Source organism: Vipera ursinii (genome assembly GCF_947247035.1).
Source record: "Vipera ursinii genome assembly, chromosome: 1".
Lineage (NCBI taxonomy): Eukaryota > Metazoa > Chordata > Lepidosauria > Squamata > Viperidae > Vipera > Vipera ursinii.
The window spans coordinates 5983164-5998161 of NC_139512.1; the positions used below are offsets into that span (position 1 = coordinate 5983164).

A 14998-nucleotide genomic window follows, 5' to 3' on the forward strand; every position below is an offset into this window, starting at 1 on the left:
GTGAAGTTTGAAGTGGAGTGTAGGGGGGAAAATCCTACAATTTGAGCCAAAGTTGACTAAGCAGAAAAAAATAAGATGTTAAGAGCACCCTAATTTAATACACCCATCCACCTCTTTGGCCAATCTTTGACTCCCATGGCATTTTTAAAAAATCCAATTGTTCCCCTTAGCTCAAGTCAACCCGCCACTTCTAAATTAAAAGCAATGCTTTTTTTTTTCATTCGCGCATCTGTCTCCTATCCACGTTTTGTAAAATATATTCCTGATCCTGCAGGTGTTACCTTTGACACACATCATGGATTCAGCTTCAGTGACCTAGAACCAAAAACTTTACGCATGCAATGCACATGGATGTGCTTTTCCCCAAATGGTGCAGAAACCTATTACCTAAATTTGTTTTTATACTATTTATTTCTTTATGTTTTTATACCTGTGGTTTTATTCAATTGTTGTGCACTTCCCAGAGTCTCTCTTCATGAGATGGGCAGCTGTACAAATTTGATAAATATGTCCCTTTAAAAAGATCTTGAAATGCTATATAATAAATGAATCTAACTTTTTTCTCTTTCTAGAATAATTAGGATTTTCGAAGACTGGCTGAAAAATTTCAACTTTTGTGTCAAAGCTACTCTTCCTTTTCCATGCTGCTGTTGCATCAACAAGCTATTTCATAATTGTTTGTTTGTCTATTTTAAAATTTTGCAATAAAGCTTCATTTTTCTTATTTGTATATTGGACAATTTGCCTGATTCTTTTCAAAGATAATTTCATGAAACCTAAGGGCAGAAATTTTGATCAGCATGTTTCTGTCTTTTAGGACCATCTTCTCATATTCCACCAACTGCAGTAAAAAAAGATACAAATCATTTTCAGAGTATATATACTCCTGATGAAGATTATTTTTTTCTGGAAAGAACCAAAATTTATCTCTTAAGGCAATATTACCTGTTCTTTTCCTGGTACAAATTTTGGCCTATGAATTGCAGATAGTCCTTGACTTACCACTGTTCATTTAACAATGGTTTAAAATTAGGATGATCTTGGAAAAAAGTGCAGAATGTAACAACAATAACAATAAAGTTGGAAGGGACCTTGGAGGTCATCTAGTCCAACCACCTGCTCAGGCAGGAAATCCTATACCATTCCAGACAAATGGCTGGCCAGTCTCTTCTTAAAAACTTCCAGTGTTGGAGCATTCACCGCTTCTGGAGGCAGGTCGTTCCACTGCTTAATTGTCCTCACTTGTCAGGAAGTTTCTCCTTAGTTCTAGGTTGCTTCTCTCCTTGACTAGTTTCCATCCGTTGCTTCTTGTCCTGCCTTCAGGCGCTTTGGAGAATAGCTTGACTCCCTGAGATATTGGAACACTGCTATCATATCCCCCCTTCTCTTCATTAAACTAGACCTATCCAATTCCAGCAACTGTTCCTTGTCTAAGGAAATCCTCAATCTTCCAGGTCATGGCTATCCCAAAGGTGCTTTTCAAGAGGCAACTGGAATTTCTTAGCTTTTTTTCCTTAAAAACATTTTGCTTCTCATCCAAGAAGCTTCTTCAGTTCTCCAAGTTCAACCTGAACTTGCATTTACAACCATCATACTATCCTGCAGCTGTATGATTGCAGTTCAGGCACTTGGCAACTGGTTTACATTTACATCCAGATGCAGCATCCTGCAACCACATGATCATGATTTGCAACATGCAACATTGTACAACAGGCTAAAAAAAAAAAACACCAACCCATTTGGCTTAATAAAGTCTCTTTTCCCCCGAAATTTAGCTGGGGAGTTCTGGGAATTGAAGTCCACATATCTTAAAATTGCTGAGGTTGCGAAGGACTGTTCTAATCCAAACAGTGGTGTAGAGCAACAAAATTTACATCCCAGGCCCTTTATTGTGAATCCTAAAATTATTGATTTGGAGGGATGCAAACTTAAAAACTTCTGAATAAAGGCAGTGTGATTTCACACCAGTTTGTGGTAGGAAATAAAATAGGTTAAGCTTCAATACAGACAAAAATGTCATTTATACCACAGACCCCACTCAGGCATGGTCCAATTACCATTAAAATTAAATACTGGACTAACAAATACTGGATTAACAACAATTAAAATTATACCAGAGTATTGATATCGTATATACCTGGATATATTTACTGCTATAGTAAGAATAACATTGTTTGATGCAATTCAAAAATGTAGAAATATTACACCACCGCTCATTCCAGCCTGCTGCTCGCACAAGGACTGTGTGCATTTGCGTGGCCCAGTTCCCCTCTCCCCCCCCGCCCCCCCCGGCCAGGCTGCTGAGCCACAAAGGTTAGTGACCACTGGTATAGGTCTTCTGTTTGAGCAGGGGGCTGGACTTTTCAACCTTCTCACCCATTGTACCACTTTTGGGATATGGCAACATCCGAGTATCACCAGTCACCTAGCAAGGTGTCAAAACCTTGATGACCAAAAAAAAAAAGGAAAAAAGTGATGAAGTACAGGTAGTCCTTGACTTACAATAGTTCACTTAGTGACTGTTCGAAGTTACAATGGCACTGAAAAAAGTCCCCCCCAAGCCACAGCCGAGCAAGACACCTGCCTGCCCACCCGGCGGCGCTCTTCCTCCTGTCCGAGGTTTTCATTGTTGTGAGCGTTTCTGTTGAAGATTGGCAGTGGGGGTGAAGGGTGGGGGTGTTTGGTTTTTATTTCCCCCCCCCCATCTGCTGGGTGGTTGCAGCAGGTTTTGGTCACTTCACATGACCCTGGGACACTGTGACTGTCATAAATATGAATCAGTTGCCAAGCATCTGAATGTAAATCACAAGACCCTGGAGATGCTGCAACATTGCAGCTGATCGGTGCTTCTTCTGGGCTCAGCAGAAACACCAGGATCAGCGCCGAGCTCCAGCTGGAGCCTGGCGCTGATCCTGACACTTCCGCTGAGCCCTGACAGACCTGCAGTTCCAGCCATCTCTCACTCAGGCTTGTGGGGTGCTGCTTGTAGGGTTCAGCTCATTCCCCTCCCCCACTACCACTTTTCTAGGATGGCCGCGTACCACCTGCCAGGTGCCAATGTACCACAGGTGGTACCCGTACCACTGGTTGAAAAGCCCTGGGCTAGAAGACCACCAAGGTCCCTTCTAGCTCTACTGTGATTGGGTAATCTTCACGTAGCTTCAAAGCTTTTCTCACTGTGAAAGTCTCAGACTTTTGAGTCCCATCTCAAAGACATGTGCCAGCCAGAAAAAGGCAGGTCTTGCAGTTTCCTGACCATGGTAGGGCCGTGAAGTCATGGTATCAAATTTTGATAAAAACTATGGGGCTGTTGTCACTGGCTGGGAGCTTTGGGATGGAAGCTAATCCTGGATATTGTGAAAATTGGCCGCCCTTGGGGTATCTCTGCTATCCTTATTAAGGAGCTTCCGACAGCCTATAAGAGATTTGGATATCACGTTGCTTGGTATGCATGCTTTTTTTAATGCCACGCTTTTAAATCTGTTTGCTTGAACTAATAATAAAACTTAAAATCCCTTTATTTACAGGAGTGTTTATTGTCTCCAGATCCTAAAGAACCAATCTGATCTTCGTCCTGACACTTGGCAAAACAGTGGGACAGCAAAATCATCAGCCACTTTGCTGCAACTGGTTTTGATTCTCCCTGGCTCCCAGCAGGAAGGGACACCCTTTTCAGTCTGTGAGGGCCTTTGCTAGCTCCTTCATTGTGCTTCCGTAACTTACAGGAGAGGAGGGTGTGACAGCTGTTACAGAAACATCTCAGTGACATTTTTTCCCTTTGCACGGGGATGGAACTCTTTTATGGGGGTTGCATCAGCCTCTATTTCAAGAGTACTGGGTGACTGGCAGTCCTTGTCGTACATCCTGCGAGATAAATACAGCTGCTTAAAAATATTCCAGAAACATGCCGTGACACTGGGATGTGTGTATCCCTATGCTATGAGTTCCATTCATGTTTCATACTGAGTCTCTCCTGTGATGTCAGTGAATATCTGGGGCCAAACTGCATATCCTTTAATAAGTTGTTGATGAGAAGACAGATGCATTTGTAATTCTACTAACCCATTTTTATTTTAAAACAGATGTATACAACCTGACCCTTCTGGAAGATTTGTGGAGTCCTCCAATATTTTTTTAGATGACAAAGGAGGGAAGAAAACCTACCTGGGGGTGGCGCAGGGGGGGGATGCTTATTGGTAAGAGTTATAAACTACCCCTCTCCAGAGGTTGTAAACTAGCGCTTCTCAGCTTCGGCAACTTTAAATTGTGTGGATTTCATTTCCCAGAATTTGCCAGCCAGTGTAAAAAAAAAAACACCCAGAATTCCTTAGCAACTTTTAATCAGTTCTGAGAGTTGAATTCCACACAGCTTCAAGTTACCACGTTTGAAAAACACTGTTCTAGACAAAGTTTAAATACAATCATAGCATAGTATAACAGAATAACAAGAGTTGGAAAGGACCTTGGAGGTCGTCTAGTCTGACCCCCTGCTCAGGCAGGAAATCCTATACCAGACATGTCAAACTCGCGACGTCACATGATGTCATGCGACGTATCGGAGCTTTTTCCCCATTGCCGGCAACGGGGTGGGCACGGTTTCCTCGTGACGCATCTAGCCCATGGGCCAGCAGTTTGACACCCCTGTCCTGTACCATTTCAGACAAATGGTTGCCCAATCTCTTCTTTAAAACCTCCAGTTTTGGAGCACTCACAGTGTCTGGAGGCAAATTGTTCCAGTGAGGAAATTGTTCTCTCAGGAAATTTGACTTTAGTTCTAGGTTGCTTCTCCCCTTGATTAGTTTCCATCCATTGTTTCTTGCCCTGCCTTCAGGAGGTTTGGAAAATAAGTTGACTCCCTCTTCTTTGTGGCAGCCTCTGAGACATTGGAAGACTGCTATCATGTTGCCCCTAGTACAACTATTTCACAATGGCATATTTTTATTTATTTATTTTATTTTATAACATTTATATACCGCCCTTTCCCGAAGGACTCAGGGCGGTTTACAGGGTGATTAAAAACAAAAATACAAAAGTTAAAAACAGATTTAAAAATTATATTTGTCCCTGCATAAGTAAAACCCCAGTTAAAATTAAAATTAAAACTAAAATTAAAATTCTCAGCCTGGGCCAGAGAGCTCAAAGAGCCAGGTCTTCAGGTCCCGGCGGAATGAACGGAGGTCGGGGGCAGTCCTCAGCTCCACGGGCAGCTGGTTCCAGAGGGCAGGCACACCCACTGAGAAGGCCCTATCCCTGGGTGTCGTCCGCCGGCAATCTCTTACCGGTGGCACCCTGAGAAGACCCTCCCTGTGGGAGCGCACTGGACGAAGGGAACTTGATGCCGGCATCAGGTGTTCCCTCAGATATCCCGGACCCAAGCCATTTAGGGCTTTATAGGTCATCACCAGCATCACCATATCATCACCATAAAATATTGCTAATAATATAAATCACGATGCACATCTTACTACACCTGTTAATCTCCAAAGGCCTTCTTAGAAGAGCTATGTCTTAACTACAGGTAATCCCCAACTTACAACCGGTCACTTAGTGACTGTTTGAAGTTATGATGGACCCAAAAAAGGGGGGCTTACAACCTGGATCTGAAGTTCTAACAGTTGTCTATCCATTCCGCAGTCACATGACCACACTTTAGCAACATGTCCGCATTTACAGCTCCATGATGGTCGTAATTCAGGGACTATCCATATTCTTCAAAAGGTCATAAAAGTGGGGGGGTCATTCCTGTCTGAATTGGGGAATGGGTGATGGGGAAACAACCACTGATCATTCCCTCTTCTCCGGTTAAAGGAAAAGTCCATCCTTGGATCAAGTTCAGATCCACGCAGTTAGTTAACACGTTCCTGTAATTTTCTTCCCAACAGTAGAGAACCAGATAATCATGGTTGTCTTTTTAGATATTGTCTCAATGTCCTCTCCCATTCAAGTATTTACCAGACCTGAGATTGCTTACCTTTTTCAAAATCAATCCAGGTGATGACATGCTGTCATTTAGCCATGTTTGCTTTTTAACATTAACCCAAGTTTAAATTATTATTATTATTGTAACTAACTAAATGTATATAATAATTAATTAATGTCAAAAGATAGTACTAGTAATAGTAGATGCTTTGGATGGAATCCCAGAACATCTGGAGCATCACTTCAAACACTGTCGGCATTAACCAAATCCCCATTAGTCAATTGGAAAAGGTAGCTCTATCTGGTGCAGCTTACATCCTGTGATAATATCTTTAATATCGAACACCAACATCTGCCGATAGGTTCTTTGGGAAGGACTCGATAGGTAGATAAAAATGCCAAATCCAGTTTAAATATACAGCTGACTGTGTGACCAACCATATATTAAATTCATATGCTGCCTAACTCCCAGCAACTCCAGGCAGTTTACAATTGTTAAAACCTTAAAAAAATATTAAAATATTAAAAATAATATTAAAACAGTACAAGACGAAGGGACAACGATGGCAGATGAGTACAGAAAGGAAGAAAGGAGCATCAGTTATCCTCTCCAAAGGCCTAGGCCAGGGGTAGGCAACCTTGGTTCTTTTATGACTCGTGGACTTCAACTCCCAGAATTCCTGAGCCAGCCATGCTGAGGAGAAATGGAGAGGTTTCCAAGCTGAACCATGCTGGCTCAGGAATTCTGGGAGTTGAAGTCCACGAGTCATAAAAGAACCAAGGTTGCCTACCCTTGGCCTAGGTGAAGGGTCAGATCTTTAGGGTCTTTTAAAATCCTAATAGGTAACCAGTAATCAAGTAACCAAGCCCTGTGGGGCATAGGGCTTCCTAAGTAGTGACCAGCACCTTGAATCACATCAGAAGCAAACTGGCAACCAGTGAAGCATGTGAATCAGTGGTCTTACATGAGTATATCAAAGTATTTATTTATTTATTAAATTTTTATACCGCCCTTCTCCCGAAGGACTCAGGGCGGTGTACAGGGCAATAAATATCAAATACAAAGTACAAAAGTTAAAAAAGATTAAATAATTATGCCCGATATAATACAATAGTTAAAAGCTATCTTAAAACCCAAACCCAAACCCTGAACCCATCAGACCAGGACAGTTTGTTCAAATAAATAGGTTTTTAGATCGCATCAGAAGGAGCGAAGGTCGGGGGCCATCCGGAGCTCAACCGGCAAGCGGTTCCACAGGTCTGGCGCGCCCACAGAGAACGCCCTCCCCCTGGGGGCCACCAGTCGACATTCTCTGATCGGAGGCACCCTGAGGAGGCCCTCTCTGTGGGAGCACACTGGACGGAGGGAGGTTGACGCCAGCAGCAAGTGCTGCCGTAGGTAATCCGGACCCATGCCATGTAGGGCTTTATAGGTCATCACCAGCACCTTGAATTATGCCTATTATTACCTGATCCACATCATTCTGGATCAGCTGAAGCTTCCAGGTGGTCTTCAAGGTCACCCCCATGTAAAGTACATTGCGGTAGTCAAGCTATGAGGTCACAAGGGCACAACTGGCATACCAGGTGAAGCTGTGACAAAGATTTCTTGGCTGCAGCTTCCGCCTGCTCATTAATAGAATAACAGAATAACAAAGTTGGACGGCACATTGAAGGTCTTCTCGTCCAACCCCCAACTCAAGCAGGAGACCCTATACCACAGGCATTTCAAACTCGTGATGTCACATGATGTCGCACAACGTATCGGGACTTTTTCCCCATTGCCAGCAGTTTACAAAAAACGCAACGGGTACACAAATCACACTAAGCTATGGGTAGTTAATCCTGGGTAGTGAAATAAGCCACCAATACCTGTGATGGCATGATACATTCAGCCATTAAGCATGGTTTACAGGACACAGAGGATGGATACACGCAAAACCACAAATAAATCACATTATGGCCAAATGTAGTACAGGTAGTCCTTGACTTACAACTGTTTGTTTAGTGACCATTCAAAGCTACAATGGCACTGAAAAAAGTGATTTATGACCATTTTTCACACTTATGACCGTTCTAGCATCCCCATGATTACCTGATCAAAACTTGGATGCTTGGCAATGGGTTCATATTTATGGCGGTTGCCGTGTCTTGGGGTCAGATGATCCCCTTTTGCAACCTTCTGATAAGCAAAGTCAATGGGGGAGCCAGATTTACTTATCAATTGTATTACTAACTTAAGAACTGCAGTGATTCGCTTAACAAATGTGGCAAGAAAGGTCGTAAAATGGGGCAAAACTCATTGAACAAATGTCTCACTTAGCAACATAAATTTTGTGATTGTAAATTGAGGACTGCCTGTACATGAACTATAGCAGTCTAATATTTCATTTGGAGTCCACAAGATAATATAATGTTTATTAGCTAGCTATTTCTTCTGATTTTGTGATATCAGACTCTACTTTATATGTCTAAGGAAAAATGTTGATTCTGGGGAAAAACCAGATTAGTTTATAAAGGCCTTTGTTCTTAAGCAATGTTGCCTGAGTGTTTACTGGCAGCAGCTGTTCCCGTCTTGGTTTGCATTACTCCAGATTCTATTTTGGACAGAGTGAGAGCGAAAGTTATCCTAATTATAAACTAGGCAGAGGCCAAAGAAATGAGGCTAGTGCTGAAAATTGAAGAGACGTTGTCTCATGGTACCAGTTTGGGTGGCTGAGTAATTGTCCTGGTGCCTAAGTGATGAGTTGAATTCTTTACTGCAGGAAGCATCACATCAAAAATATTCCAGCGAGGTGAGGACTTGAATAAAAGGGAGCCGAGTCCAAGAGGCAGAGCATACAGCAGCTCCAAGCATTCAGAGACACACCAGGCTCAGCTTATCGAGAAGAGAGACCAAGATGCTGTGCCGATTGCACCTGGCAGGCCCTCAGAGCTCCCTGAGAAGCCGACGTTTATGGCCCCGGACCAGTTCGCTCTTTGAAGAACTGGAGCGTGAGATGGACACTATGTGGGAGCACCTGACCAGGAACTGGCGACCTGCAACCACCAGCATGGTCAGTCACGAAACCATCCACAGCTCGGAGACACCAAGCGCCAATGACACCTTTGCAGTGACTCAAGATATGGCTGGATTTGACCCCCAGGAACTGGTGGTGAAGCTGGTAGGGGAGAAAGTGGTTCTGACGGGCAGGAAGGCCACTGAGATGCCCAGTGGGCCTTTTCGCTACGAACTCTTCCGGAGGGCGTGGGACGTGCCGCAGAGCGTGGACCGAGATCGGCTCAGTTGCTCCATCTCCAGCGACGGACAGCTCCGCATCGAAGGTCCCGTGACAGAATCAACCATGAGGACGGTGCCTATTGTGGTCAACCGAGTGAGAAACGAACCTCAACCAGCAGCTGAAGAATCCACGCCCACAGAAGACAGCCGGGCTCAGGGATGAAGGAGGCTGGATGGAGGAGACTTTTTAAAAACTACGTTGCTGAGAACATGGAAGAAAAAAATGCACTCCTAATAAATATTTTAGATATGGAATTATACGCCTGGGGGGGTGGAAATCAGTTCTTAAATGAAATTGGGGGGAGAGGGGGAAGGATAGGTAGCAGAGTTGGAGAGAATTATTTCATTTACCAGAATTCTCATGGAAAGAATTTGCGATGTAGAATAATTAAAGGTGATGTGGACATGTTGGTCAGTCTTGGTAAAAGGGTTTTGGAAAGATTGTTTCTCAGTCCAATATTTATATTTTTGCCGCTCAGTCAAAAGATTGCCAGGTTTTGTTTTGTTTTTTTTTAAAAGTTTTTTTATTAGCTTTGTAAACCGTTTTACCTACTGCATCAACCAATCCCCATGTCTAAGCATTCGATTTAATTTGTTTTTGGGATAAGAACCTGATCAGAAAGTCTTTTATAAAGAGGATGGGAAGAAGTCGAAAAGGGGTTTTCCTTTAGTTAATGAGGAAAAAAAATCAGAATTGTCCCATTTATTCAGCCCAACATCCTTCCTTTGCCAAAACAAACAATACAGTACTGGAGCAGTTAGCAATGGATGACATTTCCTTGAAGGGTAAATTGAGAAGCAGATTTGAATCCTAGCTCTCAGATGAATATTGGAGATTGTCTGAATGTAAACTGGGAATTCTCTGTATGTACAAGCAGGACTTTGCTAAGGGGAATCCATTACCTGAAAAAGCAAATAAATATATATATATATATATTTCCCTTCTTTGTTCTACTCATTTCTCAGCCTCAGTGTTCCTCACTTGTAAAATGAGGGTATCAAATTAAGGCATTTGACTAGGTGTTTCTCAAGGTATTCTGGTCAGTTTTACTTTTAGCATTTGAATTCTTGCTTTGTAGAAACTCAAACATTGAGCATATCTTAAAACTGTAAGATGAGTAATACGGCTGACTCAGTCCTTTATGCAACAGGTAACCAACCACTACGGGAAAAGATAAATCAGCCACCTCAGGTTCCACAGCTCTTTTTCAAGTACAATAACTAACAGGATCTAAAATTATTCAGCATAATTGACCAATGATTTTTTTCAGCATACATATTTTTCTTGCATAGCACAGTAGCTCCTTTTCTGATTTTTCCATTGTAAATGTATTTGAATTTTAAAATTCTAATATGCCACAGTTTCAGCAAGCATGAAACTTGTCCATTTAAGTGACCATTATAAGTTTCATATTAGCCAGTAAACTCATAAACTTAGCTGCTGAAAAATTAAGGTTTTTATATACTCAGAGCAGAATTAGACAAACAAGATCTTCTCAGTGGTGGCCCCTCTGTGTTTCCAAAATGAAGTGAAAACCTGACTTTGGAAGAGAACATTTGGGCGTTAGGTTTTTCTTTCATGATTTACTTCTGCCTATTGGCTCAGTGGGTTAGGACGCTGAGCTTGTCGATCAGAAGGTCGGCAGTTTGGCGGGTCAAATCCCGAGTGCTGCGTTCAAAAGCACGCAAAAATGCAAGTAGAAAAATAGGGACCACTACGGTGGGAAGGTAACAGCGTTCCGTGCGCCTTTGGCATCTAGTCATGCCGGCCACATGACCATGGAGATGTCCACGGACATGTGCTGCCTCTTCGGCTTTGAAACGGAGATGAGCACCAGCTCCTAGAGTTGGTAACGACTAGCATGCATGTGCGGGGGAACCTTTACCTTTACCTATTAGTTTTATTGTGATATATTTTAAATGTCATGGCTTTGATGCTTTCAACTATTCGTGTTGCACGTCATGGAGCTGTTTTGGAGACAAACCACATGGAAATACAGGTAGTCCTTGACTTACAACAGTTTGTTTAGTGACCATTTGAAGGCTGGCTGGCTGAGGAATTCTGGGAGTTGAAGTCCACAAATCTTAAAGTTGCCAAGTTTGAAGACCCCTGATCTGGAGGAATACAACTGTTCTTGCTTACTCCTTGTTTAGGAAATTTCTGCATAGAAAAGCCAGCATGTCTCTGTTAAAGAAGCTAGTGTTTTAAACACATTACAACTGACAGTCTTGCTAGTGATAAATATAGGTAGTCCTTGACTTACAAGAGTAATTGACCAGAATTACTGTTGTAAGTCGTGGTGGTCATTAAGCGGATCATCACAGGACCATCCCTGATTTTACGACCATTTTTGTGGCGATCATTAAAGGAACACTAACTGAATGTGGTGGTTTTCTCCAATGGGTGTTCCCCTACCTCAGAAGCCAAAAGAAAATGCTGGAAACCTTCCAAAAATACTGTAAATCAGTCAGGTTACTGCAGAACACTGCAAGAGCCATAAGTGTGAGCCTATTGCCAAGCACTCAAAATGTGATCATGTAACCACGGGAGGTGGGTGTGTGGAGGCAGCCATCAGGAATTTGAAAGTAAGTAGCTAAGTAGCTAAGTAGCTAAGTAGCTCTGGGAAGGTCCATTGTAATGTTGAACAATCATTAAGTGAGGATTGCCTGTAATTCCAGTCAGAAATGGTGCAGGGTTTCCTGCTTGGACGGGGTGGGGGGTGGGTGTGGGTGGGGGGTTGGACTAGATGACCCACAAGGTCCCTTCAAACTCTGTTATTCTATTCTATTCTATTTTGTTCTGTTCCATTCCTATTCTCTATTCTATTCTGTTCTATTCTATTCTATTTTCCACTGTAAATGGATCGTTTTAAGAACGCTCAGGGGCTCTCTGTGATTGTGTTCAGTTCTATAACCTGTCATGACTTTAAATTATTTAAATTGTTTTAGCAACTTTGCCACCTGGTGGAGACTGAGAAAAAAGACATACACAAAATCACTCCTGTAACCTGGAAACAGGCCAAGATTCCTGAATGATGCAACAGACTGTAAGAGGTTCCAGCACTTTCTCCCTCTGCCTAGGTTTCTCCAGATAACTCAGAACCTAAACTTGTGGATTTGATATTAGCCACCAAGAAAACTAGAAAATGGCTTTTTAAATCTCTGTTATGGGCATGTTTTCCTCGCTATGCATAGCCAGCCAACTGGGCCTTAATTAAACCACCACTAGGCAAATATTTATTAATTAAATTTATATAGCCATGCATCTCACCACGGTGACTCTGGGTGGCATGCAGAGTTCAAAATCCCCCTCTCAAAATTTAAAAAGTACCCCACAAAAATCATTAAAAGATTAGTCAGGGGAGATGAGGGGTGTAAAAATTAAACAAATAGATAAATAAAAATTTTAAAACTATTAAAACCATAAAGTATAATCTGTAGGAGAGTGCCATAGTTTTCTTAGAAATACAACCATTTAGTGGGCTCTCCAATGACAGGATCTCCAGACCAGATGGCAAACCCCATGGCTTCGGGCTCGTCAGGAAGGTTGTTGTTTTGTCTCTTTTGTTTTACAAGTACGCTGAGTGCTTCTATACTAGAGACAAATTCCTTGTGTTCCTAACCACACTTGGCCAAATAAAGTATTTTATTCTTCTATTCTAAGGTAATAGAATAGAATAGAATAGAATAGAATAGAATAGAATAGAATAGAATAGAATAGAATAGAATAGAATAGAATAGAATAGAAGCTGGAAGGGACCTTGGAGGTCTTCTAGTCCAGCCCCCTGCTCAAGCAGGAGAAACTACACCATCTTAGACAGGTTAATGTCTAGTCCCTTCTTAAAAATCTCCAGTGATGGAGCACCCATGATTTCTGGAAGCAAGTTGTTCCACTGGTTGATTGTCCTCACTGTCAGGAAGTTTCTCCTTAATTCCAGGTTGCTTCTTTCTTTGATCAGTTTCCAACCATTGTTTCTCATCCTTCCCTCTGATGCTTTGGTGAACAACCTGGTCAATCTGACTTCAGGGGAATGATGTTTCTAAGAGTGGGCACTGCAGCAGAAAATGCTCTCCTCCTGGTCCCATCAGATACCACACTCCTTTGTGGAAGCGACCCGCAATACGCCATTTCTGCTAGACCTGATGGGACATACGAAGGTAATTGGGGTGAGGCAGTCCCTCAAAAGATGCTGAGTATTGTCATGATTTCCTTAACAAGATTTATTCACTTACCCCTAATTGGCTGGGTCCATACAACACATTATACACCAATTATTAGTTAGAAATCTTGTTACTGATTGCTATTACATGACAGATTTTGTCTGTAAGTCTGCCTTCTATAAAAACTAGCCATTAGGAATACTTGTGAGCAAGTTAAAGGGAGTTTCTACTTCCCTTTTTTCTAATTGAGAGCAAGTATGGTCTATTGCAGGGATAGGCATGGCTGACTCAGGAATTCTGGCAGTCGAAGTCCATGAGTCATAAAAGAGCCAAGGTTGCCTACCCCTCGTCTAGTGGTTAAGGTAGCAAGCTAGAAAGTGGGCAAGTGTGAATTCTAGTCCTGCCTTAGGCAAAATGCCAGTTGAATGACTTTGGGCCAGTCACTCTCTCTTATCTCTTATCCCTAGAAGGAAGCAATGGCAGACCACTTCTCTTGCCCAGAAAACTGCAGGGTTTTGTCCAGGAAGTCACCAGGAATCAACACTGACTAGAATAGGGATTCCCAATTCCCAATCTGTGGATGAGAACCGGTCAGCATCGTGCCAGAAACCGGTCCTCACAAACAAGTGAAGGCCCGTCCGTGCACACACAGGATGCAGGCAGCACACAAAATCATGCCCACTCCAGTCTGCAAAAAAGCCTCTCTCCACTGAACCAGTCTCTGGTGCCCAAAAGGTTGGGGGCTGCTGGATTAGCGTGCGCACACACACACACACACACACACACACACACACACACACTCTTCTTTGTTGGCTATACAGAACATATATAAACAGCTTGAATTCAAAATTTGTACCCCAAAATAAGATATAGAGTAACATCCTCCACCATGCAGAGCACTGCTTTTTCCCATTTCATGCTTTGACACAAGATGATGCAAGATTACAGGTGGGAAAAAAGTCATCATGGATCAGTGGTGGGATTCAAATATGTGAACAATGGGTTCTCTGTGTGGATGCCGCTTCTGGAAGTCCGTTCTGGGCCTGGGCAACAAAAAATTAGCTACCAGTTCTCCCGAACTGGTGCAAACTGGCTGAATCCCACCACTGCCATGGACTCATTTGCTAACAGATTTGCAACAGCAGGATAGGACTTTGTGCAATATCCTAGTTTTATTTATGCTGTGGTGTTAAGGATAAGGCTGCTCTAGGCTCTATGAATTTGTATTCCAGTTTCAACTATCACATGTACCAAGAACTTTCTGACAACACAATGCAGACAAATCTTTCCATCTGCCCAGATTGGATTTTGGATTGGATGTGCTTCTAATGTCATAAAACTGAAAATGAATAAACCAGAAGTTGTGGTGTATCATCCTGATCAACTGATTTTCCCTTTCCTGTTTCTCATGGGGCGCATGTCTGGATCACGTAAGTTGTCTGATGCACTGATGCAGTTTGAACAGGAAAGGTGTGCAGACCGGCCGACATATTGCAATTGATCTTCGCCCCTTAATCAGCAAAGAGCAGCCACACACAATCTGAGGGCATTAAACGTTCCCTTGTATCTCCATACGGGCCACCCCATTTGTGAGCATGCCATTAAATTAGGTGGCAAAATGGCCCATTTCCCCATGGG

The 14998-nt window shown here is 42.6% G+C and overlaps 1 protein-coding gene across 1 annotated transcript; it reads left to right on the top strand.

Annotated features, from left to right (window-relative positions):
* Positions 1-8751: 8751 nt before the first annotated feature.
* On the top strand, positions 8752-10126 carry LOC310650944 (alpha-crystallin A chain-like). Its single transcript, XM_083379830.1, has one exon. The coding sequence runs from the start codon at positions 8820-8822 to the stop codon at positions 9360-9362; it is 543 nt and encodes a 180-aa protein (XP_083235956.1). The 5' UTR covers positions 8752-8819; the 3' UTR covers positions 9363-10126.
* Positions 10127-14998: the final 4872 nt, after the last annotated feature.

Bases quoted from the DNA above. Each gene is read 5' to 3' on its own strand.
- LOC310650944 (XM_083379830.1), top strand. From the start codon at position 8,820: ATGCTGTGCCGATTGCACCTGGCAGGCCCTCAGAGCTCCCTGAGAAGC.